Below are 15,315 nucleotides of genomic sequence, written 5' to 3'. Positions count from 1 at the left end.
TAGGAAAAGGCAACTGGGGATCTTGGTGGAACAGAGTCAGTTTCTTCTCTGAACTCTGTATTAACTCTGTATTAACTTATCTCGGTTTCACAAAAAATAGTGCATAATCATTTTCTCCTGAAACACACATGCAGATTGTTTTTAGATTGCTGCTTAGCATGATTTTTCACTGGGTTAGAGCTTTCTGTGTTGAGTTTTCAAGAGACATTTTGCACAGCTCTGATTATGTAAACTGCTTTGAGGCTTTATTAAAACCAAAAAGCATAAATCTTGTGAACTGAAATAAATGAACTTTTGTTCCTCGTGAGGGGAAATTTTACTTATTTTTCAGAATTTTTCCTTGGGACAATTACACAAAGCCAGATATTCCTAAAATTTCAGCACTGCAAAGCTTTGAAAAGATTTGAGTGTTTAATCAATTGCTTTTTCGGACTTCACTAAAACGGGATAATGATACAAATTTTCCCCTTTGTTTGTATCTCCTCTCCCACCACCCGCCCCTCACAAGACACTTTTAGCCGTGCGGTGGAGAACCCAACCCATCAGGTGAAGGGAATCCTGGGAGGATCAGTCTTGTTTCCTGCCAACATATCTCAAGGAATAACAGTGGAGAAAATGGAATGGGACTTCTACCCCCAAAGGGGTGGCCTGGGCTTTTGGCTGGGGGAATTCAGCCATGGTAAACTGGAGCACCCAAGTCCCACTGACCGGTTTGGACAACGGCTAGACATGGTGAACGAGACAACACTGAAGATCAAAGACCTGGAGTTGGATGACAGTGGGATCTACAATGCTCGCATCTGGTTTATGAAATCACGGTTTCAAGAACAGAGTTTCAGCCTCACTGTTTATGGTAAGTTATTGCTTTCACTGTTTGGCTCATGGAATAGGATCAGCACCATTTACAACATAGGTACTGGGTGGGACCCAAACTTTATGTTGCTTTCAACTGTCTTCAACAGAGCCAGTGCCAACACCACAGATAGACCACCAAGCGGAATCCAGTACTCTAGAGGGATGTAATGTGACCCTGCAATGTCAGACACCTGGAAGGGAAGAACTCAAGGTCTCCTGGGAAAGAGGGAATCCCCCCAGGGCCTTAGAAAGCAGCCTTGATGAGTTCCAGCTTTCTGATAGTGGGAGGCAGCTCAGTGTCTCCTGGCAGACCACACCTTTTGACTCCACATTCACTTGCCTGGTCAGCAACCCTGTCAGTGAAAAGAGAGCCTCATTCGACTTGCTCCACATCTGCTCAAGTATTGGAGGTGAGCAATGATCTTTATCCAGAGTTGCTGTTTGGGGTCTTGGATAGCTTACACCCTATGGGGATTCAAGGAGAGACATTCATATATGCAAGCACCCCTCCTCACATGCTTGTTGACCAGTGTTAGAGCAAATCCAGTCCTGCTTGAAGATTGCCCTGACCCATCTGAATTGCTGCTTCTGCTTCTTCTTCCTCCTCCTACCCCTAGATAAATAAATTACATTTGGAGCAGGCAAAAGTGAAGGCTGCAGCAATTTTTGACTGCATACAGGATTGTGCTGTGATTCTGGATCCAGCCCTATGGATACACCATCCAGTAGCCAGCGTGGTGACTTGGAGAGGCTGCCAGACTCTACCCAGCAGCATAATCCCTGCCCATTGGGCTTGCTGGCTGGAGCTGATGGAAACTGGAGTCCAGCAACATCTGGAGAGCAACACATTTCCTGCCCCCGTTTCAACACCTCTTTTCATGTCTCCCCTTCATCTCACCGGCTTCTTGCATCCTAACGGAAGGTATTTTTGTTTTGGAAGTCTGTCCTGGCATTTCATTCATTCTGCTTCTCTCATGTAGATTAATCACTTTGCTTGTTGCTATTGAAGCATTTTCAAGAGTCTCTTATTGCACATTGCAGGTGAACATATTGGAACCCAGAAGATCCTGTGGCTTATTTCTGGTCTCTCTGCAGTTTTTTTTGTTGGGAATTGTGATTGTGCTTGCAGTATGCCAGTGGAGAAAAATGCACCAAGGAGGTAGAACTGTCTCTATTAATCTTCTTCCCATCTCACCTGGGATTGGGGCTCCCTACCAATATGCCTCTACCTTTACTCTGTTTATCATGAGAAGCAGAATTAGGTCAGTGTCATGGAATAAATATTGTTTCTCATGTTACATTCCACAGAAATTGTCCGTAGGCTTCCAGAGAAGGGACAAAATTTTATTGCACACCAGAACTCAGGAGAGAGGCTCTCACAACTTTTCAGGTAAGATGAGCATGCAGAGCAGCGATGATGCTAGATAATAACAATGGAAGCAACCAGTATGTTTGGGAAGCATTTATTATGCATAAACATATTTTGAAAGTTGTAATTTGTTTTTTTTAAAAAAACCAGTGAAACACAAAACAGAATTCAGGCAGCAGGACTCAGCCATAACTCCTCCTCCTCTTTACCAATCCCCTAATCGAGGGAAAGACAGCCAATCTCTGCAAAGAGCAGCCCAGGTCTGGTTGCAAGAGTGCTTCCAAGCAGCCCCACATTGTTCCTAGGTTGTGTGTGCCCTGTGACCTTTCTTTGGGCACTGCTGGGCCTGGCCAGGGCTCAGTTCATGCCCAGGGTTTAGGTGGGGTCAAATGCTCAGAAACCCTTTTAGGAGTTGCATCTGAGTGTCTCCTGTCATGTTCTGTAGCTGGTTATATTTTTCTCTGCCCCTGCAGATTTCCTGCGTAAGTGAGGAATGTCAGATGAGTTCCATACCACTTTGGAAATCCTGTCTTCTTATCCATTCTGACCCAGTAGCAGACACATATACCTCAGAAGATGAACAGACCAAGGGTTTGGAGGAGCAGGCATGTCTCTTGGAACCAGTGCAAGTGATTGTTTTGAGGCAACATTGACAGTTCACCCGGCACAATGGCCAGAGCTTCCCTGTCAAGAGCAGGGGCACCCCCCTCCTCAACAGATAGAGGGCCCCCTTGTCAAAAGATGAAGTGCCCCTCAGCCAGAGCACCCCCTCATCCTCAGCCAGAGATTTCCCTGTTTGCAGCTGCAGTATCCTCTCCCCAACAGCTGGAGCGCCCCCTTGTCAACTGCCAGGTGTCATGGACAGGATGTTTTGGAGGAGGCACCAGCTGAGGAACCCCCAAGGGAAGAAGGCTCAGAGCCGGAGGATTTTGGGAGGGATGACAATGAGTGGTTAGAGGGAGAAGAGGGAGCAAACTGGGAGGAGGTGTCAGAAGCTGAAGAGGTAACAGGGTTTAATGAGCAGGATGAAGCGGTGGCAGAGATGAGTCCAGAATAAGAGGCAGAATCAGAGACTGGAGAGGAGGCGGGCCATGAGGTAGAGATGAGGCAGGCTGCTGAAGAAGGCAGGGAGTCTCCCCCTCCTGCTGTGACCAGCTCCCCTCCCTCCAGAACATGAAGAGGAATGAAGACAGCAGAGGAATGAGGAATGAGACAAGCCAGAGGAATGAGACAAGCCAGAGCGCCCCCTCAAGAACCAGAGCACACACACAACCCTCAGCAGCACCCAAGAACCCGGGCGCCTAAGTTCTTTTTGAAAATGTACTTTTATTCAAGATTCTCTTGGTTTATAAAAGTACATACCTTGTCTCATTTTTCAGGTTGTACAGTCTCGTTTTTTTATGGTTTTTATTAGAGATTTCAACATAACATTTTATCAAAACACATATCATCCTTACCCCCCCCCCAAATTCCCTCAGCTCCTCTCTCTGGTTTTTCAATACATGTAATTCTCTGCATATTATAAAATTGTAAAGAACCTTAATTTATCTATCCATATGTTCTTAATAATAAATTTGTGAGTGTTTATTCAAAACCTGCCAAGGAGTCCAGTTCATTTTGTTGTTTCTTTAAGTACTTTGTAAAAGGTTCCCATTCTTCTTTAAAGTCACAGTTGTCCTTGTCACACAGTTTATGTGTCAGTTTTGCCAATTCCGCATAGTCCATCAATTTCTCTTGCCACAGTTCTTTAGTTGGGACTTCTTCATTCTTCCATCCTTGTGCTATTTTCCATCCTTGTGCTATCTTCCATCTTTCCATTCTTGTGCTATCTTGCTGCCGCTGTCGCATACATGAAAATGTTCTTGAATTCCCTTGGCAGGTCTTTTCCTACAATCCCTAACAGAAATGCTTCAGGTTTTTTTAACAAATGTTAATTGGAACATTTTCTTCAACTCATTATATATCATTTCCCAAAATTTCTTAATTTTGCTACAGTCCCACCACATATGGTAAAAAGTCCCTTCTTTTTCCTTACATTTCCAACACATGTTGGAACCAGTTTTATACATTCTTCCTATCTGCACTGGTGTTATATACCATCTATACATCATTTTTATATAGATAGATGATAGATAGATGATAGATAGATATATAGATGATAGATAGATAGATAGATGATAGATAGATAGATGATAGATAGATAGATAGATAGATAGATAGAGATAGATAGATAGATAGATAGATAGATAGATGATAGACTTTATTTGCATTAGCCAATGGCCGTAGCAACATAAAACAAGCAATATATACAATTAAAAACCAACAATGGATAAAAAGGACCATCAAATGACCAAGACCATCATTCAGATAGTGGCCCTTAATCTCATTGCACCCTTGATAAACCTAGTAACCTTTGCTGTTGTCTGATCTGTGGTGTCTTTATGATATGTGGTTTATTTACACATATATACAACCTTAGCAAATGATGGAGGGGCTTGCAGCATTAACATGCAAAAAAGCCTTGCTTCTCCCCTAGCCACAGCCTTGGATTCAAGCAGAAATCAGGCATAGATGGGTATCTCCTATCGAGGCTATTACAATTAAAAGAGTTAATATGGATAGACAGGGGACAAACTACAGGGAATTGCTGCACTTTATAGAGGGGGAACCTAAACTGAAATCAATGGAAAGTGTAAGGAGCCATGTTATGGGCTGGCTACAATATCATCAGTTACATGAAATGTTTGACATAGGGAAAATGTTTTTTTTGGACCAGAGATCACAATTCAAAAAAAGAACTTATACAAAACAAAGAAAAACTTTACAAATATACAATCTGTTATTAGATTGGGAATCAAAAGAAAAATATACAATCTGTTATTAGATTGGGAATCAAAAGATGAGCTTGTCAAAGCTTCTATGACACATTGAGCAATAGATATAGGATGTAACATAGATTTTAATTTTTGGGAAAAACTTTGGAAGAACGATCTGAAGTCTCCAGCATGTTATTCTATGAAGGATAATTATTTGAAAATGATTTGCAGGTGGTATTTAGCTCCGAGTAGACTTGCTAAGATGTATAAGACTGAATCAGATAAGTGATTATCTGCACTGGAGACGCAATGAGGTTGAGGGAACGTTCTTTCGTATGTGGTAGACCTGTAAATGGGTAAAAGAGTATTGGGAAATGATCCATAATGAATTGAAAAAAAATGTTCAAAAGTACCTTTCCAAAAAAACCAAAACAAAACCAGAGTCCTTTTTGTTGGGGATAGTTCAGATGGAAATTCCCAGGTGTCAAAAAAGGCTATTTATGTTTGCCACTACTGCTGCCTGTGTTTTGTATGGCAACTTAAGTTGACAGAATATGCACAAGTTGCAGACCTAACATGTAGAATAAGAGAACAAGAAGAACATACATTTAAAAAAGTTGGAAAATGTTTATTGAACATATGGGGGAGGGGAATTGTGTACACTTGAAAACGTTGGCAGCATTACGGTAAATTCAACAGTGTAAATAAGTTTTGAAGGATGTATTAATGGAATACTGAATGGTTTAATTTATGTAAAATATATAGGGATTTATGATATGCAAATTGAACTATGAAAAGAGAAGACGGGAAGTCACTGATGTTTTAAACTGTAAAACTGAAAACTTAAAAATTACACAGACACAAACAGAGAAATGAGACATGGCTTTCACTCTCTGGCTTCTGTCACCCACCTGCTTTTAGCCCAGCTCACACACACTCAACTCTTTCTCACTGCCAGCCAGGTGAGGGAGGGGGCCGACCCATTTGCCCTCTGGCATAAGCAGCTTCCTTTGTTATACAAATGACCTTAATATACTTAGTTGGCAACTTTGACCCTTGTCCAGTTAATTCAACAATGGAATCCTGGTGCCGTTGCCAGCACTGTTTAGTTTTGGGGTACGTATGGTACCACCAGTACTGATGGCCAGGAGGGGTCTTCAGTGGTTCTCTCTTTTGATGGTCTCTTAATGAGATCTCTAGCACCATCTTCAAGAAAGGTGCCTTCTCCTCCAGGTCCTTGGCTTCATTCCCTGAAGATTCTGGGTCTGATACAGAGTCAGAACAGACAGAAGGACAGGATTTCCAGAGTGGTGGGGAACTCGTTGAAACTTCTGCTCTGTCCCAGAAAACCTGCAGGAGCAGAGAGATCCAGAACCAGCTATAGAACGTGACAGGAGAGACTCAGATGCAGCTCCTTAAAAAGTCACTGAGGATTTGCACCCACCTAAATAAACGGGGAAGAATGGGGTTCTGGCAAAGCTCAATGGTGCCCTAAGAAAGATCACAGACACCTTCTCTACACAATATTTCCAGTCATTTTGGGTTAGCATTTGGTTCTACAGGTTCCTGGATCACTCACCCTAAGTTAGGGTGTAGTTGCCCATTTTTAGCAGGCAAAAGGAGGCAGTTTGCTTCTGCTGGCAGTGACATTTTTAAAGTCAAGGTCCATGTCTCCGTTGTTGTTTCATATTCCAGTTGGAACTGATGATACAATTAGCATTTTAGAAGGCACCCAGAGTAGCTGCTGAGTGGAGACTGCAATCCTGCTGGGGACAGTTCTACATGCACCTTTCGCTGTGAAGAAGCAGAATCCTGCAGCCAGAAGGATCAAATGCTCTGCTCACCAGTGGGTGAGAGGAGGGTTTAATCCTGCTCAGTTTGACTGTGCATGCATGTTCCCCTGATGGGAACTGGCTCTTTGCAGAGGCTGCCTCCCTCTCCTTCATGAATTACATGAACTGGATTCTTGTTCACAAAAACCTATGCCATAAAACAGGTGAAATGCCATAATAATGCCTTATGCCAGGGATCTGCAACCTTTTTCAGCCATGGGCTGGTTCACCGTCCCTCAGAGCATGTGGGGGGCTGGACTATATTTTGAAGAAAAAACTGAACGAATCCCTATGCTCCACAAATAATCCAGAGATGCATTTTAAACATTCTACTCATGTAAAAACATGCTGATTCCTGGACCGTCCACAGGCCGGATTTAGAAGGTGATTGGGCCGGATCCGGCCCCTGGGCCTTAGGCTGCCTACCCCTACCATATGCCATAACAAATTTCCCATTTCCCCCTGGCCTAGGGAATGGGGCCCAGACTCACCTTGAACAGCTAAAAGAGGCTCCTGGGAGGCCACTGGGACATTGCTGGAACAATTCTTGGATTGGGGCAACTGGCTAAAATGTTCTAAAATGTTCTAAATGGTTCTAATTTTGGTTCCTCTGTTTCATTTTTGTTGGGTTGATGTTGGTTAAATGTTTAGTTGGAGGTGGCAGTTACTTTAATTTGGGTATACAGTGGTACCTCGGGTTAAGAACTTAATTCATTCTGGAGGTCCGTTCTTAACCTGAAAGTATTCTTAACCTGAGGTACCACTTTAGCTAATGGGGCCTCCTGCTGCCGCCGCCATGTGATTTCTGTTCTCATCCTGAAGCAAAGTTGTTAACCCGAGGTACTATTTCTGGGTTAGTGGAGTCTGTAACCTGAAGCGTATGTAACCTGAAGCGTCTGTAGCCCGAGGTACCACTGTAACTGCAAACTGTTGGTTATTGTTGTTGTTGTTGGTTTCTATTGATTTATTGGTTTGCTGGTTGCTTGTATAGGATTTCCCCCCAATATTTGATGTTTTGTTGGGTTTTTGTATATGTTGTAAGTCACCCAGAGTGGCTGAGGAAAGCCAGCCAGATGGGCAGGAGTTAAATTTAAATCAATCAATCAAACAACCAACCAACCTGTTGATCAGTGAGTTGGGTAAGGGAGAGCGGTAGCTGTGGCTTAGTCTTCTTGCCTGTTTGTAATCTGTTTTGTGTGTATAATTATTACATTGAACCATCATCCCTTCACCACTTCATGAGCTCATCTCACCTGATTATCGTCATCTTGTTGTGGATTTCTTGCTGAGTTCCGGTGTGCAGAAGAGCTCTCCAAGTCCTCTAGCATCAATGAGTGAATATCTGAAGAGACATATTTATTCCATGGCATGGACCAACTTCTGCCTCTCAAAATAAGCAAAAGTAAAGTAAAGGTGTATTTGACAAGCAGCCTCCATCCCAGGTGAGGCAGGAAACAGATTGAAAGAGATGGCTCTACCTCTTTCCTTCTTTTTGAATTTTCGCTTCCTCCTCCTCCTCCACACCACTGCCACTACCATCATGAACAGCAACATGACAACTGCAGTGGAGATAATGTGATGTCTCTGGCGTCCGACCTGTACACCTGCAATGTGCAATGAGAGTCTCTTGAAATATTATCTAATAACAACCACCAAAGTGCATGACTTGGAAGGGTAAACAATGTGCCAGTCTGTTCCATTTGTATTGACTTTATTGGATTACTTTGGCACAGAGTTTAGGTCCATCACTTCGGTTTGCCTTTCATTTCCCCCTATCGTTTTATTTTTATTTTTCATTTATAAACTGTATTGCAACCAACAGCTACCCGATTCGTTCATGATAAAATAAGAAAAAACACAGAGATTCAGAAGATTGCATACCCAGGAAGCCAAAAGCAATTCAACCATTTCTACAAATCACAGAATTGTAGAGTTGGAAGGGACTACAAGGGTCATTTATTCCCACCCCCTGCAATGCAGGAAGCTTTGGCCCAACATGGGGCTCAAAGCTACAACCCTGAGATTAAGAGTCTCATGCTCTACCAGCTGAACTATCCCTCTTAAAAGCAGCTTTTCCTCCATACACTGACTAGGTCACACTTGCTCACCATCATCACCTGGGCAAATTTTGAGCAAGTCAAAGGAGGCATTCTTTTGGTCAACAGAATTAGTAAGCAGGCAGGTGAACGCCGAGTCCGAAGAGTCTTTTCGCCAGAAGACACGGAGATTCCTTCCATTGTCAGAAAGCTGATACTCGTACAGGCTGTTTCCTAATGCCCTTGGGGGGGTTCCCCTCTTTTCCAAGAGATACTGAACTCTTCCTTTTCAGGTGCCTGGCACTGCAGGGTCACATTGCATCCCTCCGAAGTCTGGGAGACTTCCTGAAAGTGTATCTGTGGTGTTGGCACTGGCTCTGTGAAACACAAATGAAATCAGCACAAGGGTTATGTCCCACCCCTCCCAGTACCTTTGTAGGGAAATGGTGATGATCCCATTCCATGAGCCAAACAGTGAAAGCAAATGGGATCCTCCTAATTGAGGGTCCTGGTTGTGCACGGGCACTCAAGGCACACCAAGGGTTAATTGGAGTTGGAGGGGTGTAACCCAAGCCCTAGCCATAGCCCTGGGATCATGCCAGGCTGACTGGGCCAATCGCCTGGAGGTGGCATGATCCCAGGGGCTGTTAAGAATGACAGCATGAAGTAATTGGGGGCACTTGCTTCGCGTTGCCGAACACCCGCCCTCGCTCCCTTGTGTTAGGCAGTGTCGCTTTGGCCTTGCTTTGGTTTGGGTCACCTGTTTTGGAATAGGGGCTGGGTAGGAATTTTTCCATTTGGCAGATTGGCTATAGCCACTTGGTTTTCACCTACCTCCTCAGCAATCGTCACAACTTGCAAAGCGGCGGTTAGGCATTGGCTCATTGAAATGTGGGGGAGGGGAGGTGCGGCCATCACCTGCCCCTCCAGGAACAGGCTATTTGGATCTTGTCCAAAGTCTGCTTGGGGGGCTAGGGCCATGCCAGGACTACAGGAACCCCAGGGTGAGCTTCGGTTGCTCTTCATCGATGTTGCTCCCTCGTTTGGTTTACCCTTTTAGACTACCAATCAGAAAGGTGGAGTCAGCTATAGTTTGGAGCCAATGCCTAAGCCAATACCGCTCACATGGTTGAACTGAATAAAGTTGTGGCCAAAATTTGCCCAAAAACTAAAATAAGTGTCAGTGTGAAGTTATTTCAAGGGGGTGGGATCTTGGGGGCCTTGAAGCGCAATAACGTACCATAAACAGTGAGGCTGAAACTCTGTTCTTGAAACTGTGACTTAGTAAGCCAGATGCGAACATTGTAGATCCCACTGTCATCCAACTCCAGGTCTTTGATCCTCAGTGTTGTCTCGTCCACCATGTCTAGCCGTTGTCCAAACCGGTCAGTGGGACTTTGTTGCTCCAGTTTCCCATGACTGAATTCCCCCAGCCAGAAGCCCAGGCCACCCTTTGGGGTAGAAAGTCCCATTCCATTTTCTCCACTGTTATTCCTTGAGATACATTGGCAGGAAACAAGACTGATCCTCCCAGGATTCCCTTCACCTGATGGGTTGGATTCCCCATTGTATGGCTTAAAGTGTCTAGTGAGAGGAGGGTGGTTGGGGAGCAGATACAAACAAAGGGGGAAATTAGTATCATTATTGTTTTGAGCTCCTTATCCATCTTCCATCATGAGGTCCCAGAGCAAGTTGCAACAATTTAAAATGCAGCATTAAAACGTAATAGGAAGGGGCCTAAAAATTATATTGCAGGTGTCAGTGGTATGGTGAAAGGGTGAATCTTCAACATATAATGGAAACTCTTCAATGAAGGTGCCGGTTGCATCTCTGTGGGGAGGGACACCTACAGTTTAGCAGCCTGCCACAAAGAAAGTCCTCTCCTGGGCTGGGACTCCCCCAAATGTTTGAGGGAGATGAAACTAGTCTCTCAGGTATTTGGGACCTAAATAAAAGAAAGTTTACAATATCCAATATTAATTTTAACTGTTGCTGAATTGTACATAGACGCACTGGAAATGCCCAACTCACAAGTTAAACAATTATTCCATTCTTCTAGTTGTCCAAACAATGTGACCCTTTACTGTAAGAGAAGGACATTGTTACAATTCCAAAGTTACATTCCAAAATTCAAGTGCTCTTTGTTCTCCAGCAATAGGCATCTATCTGGTGTCCAGGACCTGGGAGCCAGAAAAACTCAGAGAGAAGATTGGTCCAGGTGATTAAAATAAAATAATGTGAGGTCTGAACTTCATCTGTAAATAAAGCACCCAATTAAACACTTAAAGCTGTGCCTTTGTCATATTTTGGGGAACATCGGGCTCTGTGTAATTGTCACAAGGAAAAATTCTGAGAAAGAAGTAGAATTTCCCTACACAGGGAACAAAAGTTCATTTATTTCAGTTAACAAGATTTATATACTGCCTGTTTGCACGAAAGTCTCAAGGCAGAATCAGAGCTCTGCAAAATGTCTGTTGAAAACTCAACATAGAAAGCTCTAACCCAGTGAAAAATTATTCCAAGCAGCAGTCTAAAAACCATCTGCATGTGTGTTTCAGGAAAAAAACGTTTATGCACATTTTTTTTGTGAAACTGAGATAAGTTTATTCAGAGTTCAGAGAAGAAACTGACTCTGTTCCACCAAGATCCCCAGTCGCCTTTTCCTGCTCATTGGTTGGCTCCTCTAATTCATTGTTTGCTCTTAACTGATATTTATTTTGTATGTTAATGATTTAGTTAAAATCCTGCAGGAAAACATTTCTGCCCTAGAGACGAGGTCGACTTGCAGTCATCATATCCTGTGCTTTTATTTCGCTCCACTGCACACCTTCATCATACATCAGCTCAGTAACAAAGAATACACACACGATTAAACTCTCAAAAGCGTTCTTTTGGAGCTTCCTTTGAAGCCAGCTAAGGTGTTTGGGGGGAGGTTCCAGCTGGGGAGAGGAGACCCTGAGTGCTAGTAACCAATATTGCCAATAATTTCCCCCTTCATGACAAATCAAACTCACAGTGCTCCTCCATGCATTTAGGTGGGGTTTCTTTGTTTTTGTTTTTGTTTTGTTTTTGAGAGAGAAAGCAGTGAATTCCTTACCCAAGGAAGAGTAGAGCAGTAGTCTGAAGAAGAGGTCTTCTGCGAGAAAAGTCCACCATCGTATCTCTCCAGAGGTGCAGAGAGCCATGAGTAGAAGTGGGGAACCAGAATGCCCCTTTATGGGACTCACCAATGGGGAGACTTGCTGCTGTTGAGCTCAGCTCCTGCCTGTGCACTTCCCATTGAGGCATCTATTTCACCACCATGAGGAGAACAACTTCATTTTTCTGCACAGGATAGATGCTCTAAAATAAGCCTGATCTTATAAGCATTGCCCTACTACAGAGTTTTATCAGCAAGAGTCATGAACTTTCGAACACAACGGTCGGCTCCTTCCTTCCTCTCGCTTCCCAGCAAATCAGATCCTCCTCTTCAAACCAGGAAGGCTGTCTGTGCTCGGTCTCCCTCCCCTTCTGTGTTTTCCCTCCTTTGTTTCTGACTCCTCCTTTCACTGCTCTTTCGTCCTCCCTTTATAAACCAGGAAGGATCAGTGGAGGAGGAGAAAGAGGGTGAGTGCTCAGCGTGCTTCTTTGTTGTTAAACACCTGCCTGTGTGCCTGTTAAAGGTTTCTGTTTAGAAAAGGTGTTTGATTCTCACCCACATCTGGAGACCACCAATCTTTCAGAGTGCTGCAAAACCCTTGCAAAGGAGAGAAACAGTTGCAAATGTGGAGCAACAACAGCAGCAGCAGCAGCAATGGAGACTGTTCCCTGAGGATGGGTGGGACACTGCCTTTGCCAGCTTTAGCCTAAGGTTACCAGATTTTTTTTCAAAGAATCTGGGGACACTTTTTTTTTTTGAAAAGAGAATAAAAAAGTGATTAAAAAAGTGATTTTTTTTTTTAAAAAAAGAAGTAATACCTTCTCTTCTGTGGTCTCCTCTGTCGCGCAGCCTTCCTCTGGGCCCTGGCCTGCTCTCTTTGAGTGCTAAGAGTAGGCTCAGGTCAGACCTGGGCTCAGCCTTGTCCTCCCGGTGCTCTTCTACCTCTCCTCCCTAGCGGCGGTGGCAGTAGCGGCGCAGCAAGGTCGGGGCTCCCCTCTTTTTTTCTCCTTCCTCTTTCTCTCTCTTCCTTCTTCTACTCTCCTCCTTCTCCCTGCATCGGCTCCGGGTTTTTCCTGGCCCCAGAGCACTGCTGGGCAGTTGCCTGGGTGGCCAGGCACTCTCGCTCCTAGCTCAGTTTGGGTCGTGTGTGTGTGTGTGTGTGTGTCAGTTGTTCCAGTTGATGCACCGGGTGTCCCCGATTCCCCCTCGGCAGTGGTGGCGGTGGCGGCAGTCTCAGCAGCCCGGAGCCAGCCTGGGAGCACAATTGGCTCTGGCTGGCTACAGGAACTGCCCGCTGCCATGGTGCCCGCCATTTTGCCTCACCAGAAGTCCCCATATAATGTGTCTTGTGCCATTGAACCAATCACACAACATTCATTCCCTACTAATAAATCTACAACAATTAAAATATAAATCCGGGGACATTAAATGTAATCCGGGGACATTCCGGGGACAGATTTGTAAATCTGGGGACTGTTTCTGGGAAATGGGGACGTCTGGTAACCATACCTTAGCCAGTGCCCACCTGTCTTCTTTTTCACTTTCAATGAGCCCTGGAACTGCCTCCTCCTTAGTATCTGTGTTATTCTCGTACCTTTCAGTCAGGCAGATTGTCCTACAAACTGAGCTCAGTAACAAAGATTTCTGTCATTGCCCCACCCTCTCCAGGAACCGGGAGCTAGTAACCAAGATCAGCTGCCTCAGTTACTGTGCTCTTGATTGATATTGATTGAGTTTATTTATATGCATCTGTTCCTCAACGAGCTGTGCCCAAAGTGGCTTACAGCAAACATGCAAATCATAAAAACAAAAACAGAGCACTGGAAATACAAAAGGACAAAATACAGAATATGACAGTAATTTTTTTAAAAAATGGCAGAAATAAACAATTTGGCAAACACAGAATAAAATCAATATTACTGCCCCCACCCCACAAAAAAATGGAGGCTTAAGTACATGGATACAATGCAACCCAAGAATTAACGGACAATGAAATTTCTGGCATGGGTCTTGTGGCACTCCAAGCAGTCTGTCTTAAATACAGTTCAGAGAGGAGGGGAAGATGGCATACAGCTGGCTCCCAAATCCTTCTCCAGAGGAGTCTGGCAGCTGCAGGGGGCAAATGTCAGGGAGGACAATGATGCTCAGTCTCTTCCCCAGCCTCCTGAAGAAACCAGCTGCTGGTGCAGGTCTTATTGCTCTTCAGGACAAACAGTGTGTGACTTACCCAGAGCAAAGTACAGCAACATTCTGAACAGGAAACGACTGTACACAAAGCTCATGTTTGCTTCTCTGCAGAAGTGTTTCTGGGTGTGGAATGTGGGGGAGGAGGAGAATAGCTGTTTGCAAAGACTGGCTATTAACAAAAGTCTTCTGACAGATCGGGGCACAGACCAAGCAATGAAAAACGCCGGCAGCTTTTGCAGACCGTTGTGGTTGTAACAAATTTAACAACAACAAAAAGCATTGCAATTCCCCAGATTTTTATCTCCTTGAAAAAAGTTCAAAGAAGCAAAATTCATATGTCACTGAACCCCAAAGGAATATTCATATGCCCCCGAACCCCAGTCAACTCCAGAGGCTAATCAGGAAAATCAGAACATAAAAAGATCCTGTCAATGGCTCATCTAGCCTGGCATCCTGTTCTTCTCACAATGGTCAGCCGGGTGCCTGTGGGAAAATTCATGAATATTTCTGACCAGGAATATAGGGAGCCTCAGGTGTGGCTGCTGATGGTGGAGAGTTGATTTGTCCTCATTGGTACAGCAACAGGCTTCTGCTTTTATTCCCAGGCATAAGAAAAGCTGCAGCCCCAAAGCTCCCTCTGAGAGGGAAAAAGTGTGAAGTAATTGATAAGCTTGCCCACAGTCATGCAGGCTGAGAAAGCTGTGAGTTAAAAATAAGAAATGTGCACCAGGTGCCCACACAGAAATTCGGAAATTCAGTGAGTCGGTTGCAGGTCTTGCAGGACGACAAGAGGCATTACTTTTTCTGTATCTATGTTCAGTAACCCCTGTTTCTTTTAGCATATTGTTTGACTCATGGAATGGTAGAGTTGGAAGGGCTCCCAAGGGTCCTCTAGTCCAACCCCCTTCAGTGCAGGAATCTTAGCTAAACCATCCATGACAGATGAAATTCCACACTTGTCTGAATTTTGCTTTGCTGTTTAGAAGCCAATTAAGGGACGCGGGTGGTGCTGTGGGTTAAACCACAGAGCCTAGGGCTTGCTGATCAGAAGGTTGGCGGTTCAAATCCCCACGACGGGGTG

At 44.3% G+C, this 15,315-nt stretch overlaps 1 protein-coding gene and 1 long non-coding RNA gene across 11 annotated transcripts in view; one reads left to right on the top strand and one right to left on the bottom strand.

Moving 5' to 3' along the window:
* Positions 1–3,440, top strand: part of LOC309329961 (T-lymphocyte surface antigen Ly-9-like) — a 319,160-nt gene extending 315,720 nt beyond the window's left edge. For 3 of the 7 annotated variants that reach the window (XR_014151238.1, XR_014151239.1, XR_014151240.1), the window contains exons 2-6: positions 509–853; positions 963–1,265; positions 1,897–2,014; positions 2,164–2,245; positions 2,698–3,440. Coding sequence is in view for 1 of the 7 variants with exons in the window: in XM_081841293.1 (XP_081697419.1) it covers positions 509–853; positions 963–1,265; positions 2,164–2,245; positions 2,698–2,710 (743 nt within the window). In the remaining 6 variants the exon portion in view is untranslated. Of the gene's footprint in view, positions 1–508; positions 854–962; positions 1,266–1,472; positions 1,778–1,896; positions 2,246–2,697 lie in introns of all 7 variants that reach the window. The other 4 variants (XR_014151241.1, XR_014151242.1, XR_014151237.1 and 1 more) reach the window with 4 other exon arrangements.
* A 2,207-nt stretch (positions 3,441–5,647) lies between these two features.
* LOC309330111 lies at positions 5,648–14,820 on the bottom strand. 4 transcript variants are annotated; one of them, XR_014151270.1, is made up of 7 exons: positions 14,275–14,820; positions 12,006–12,232; positions 10,149–10,492; positions 8,990–9,285; positions 8,351–8,476; positions 8,126–8,214; positions 5,648–6,390 (listed from the first exon to the last, which is right to left on the bottom strand). It is a non-coding gene; the product is annotated as an uncharacterized lncRNA (long non-coding RNA). The 4 variants fall into 4 exon arrangements; XR_014151271.1 differs by having other exon boundaries at positions 12,006–12,196; XR_014151273.1 differs by having other exon boundaries at positions 12,006–12,644; positions 14,275–14,306.
* Between the last annotated feature and the right edge of the window lie 495 nt (positions 14,821–15,315).

The sequence above is a fragment of the Podarcis erhardii genome, assembly GCF_964252035.2.
Source record: "Podarcis erhardii genome assembly, chromosome: 15".
NCBI classification, from domain to species: Eukaryota; Metazoa; Chordata; class Lepidosauria; order Squamata; family Lacertidae; genus Podarcis; species Podarcis erhardii.
This window is presented reverse-complemented; position numbering and strand designations above follow the sequence as displayed.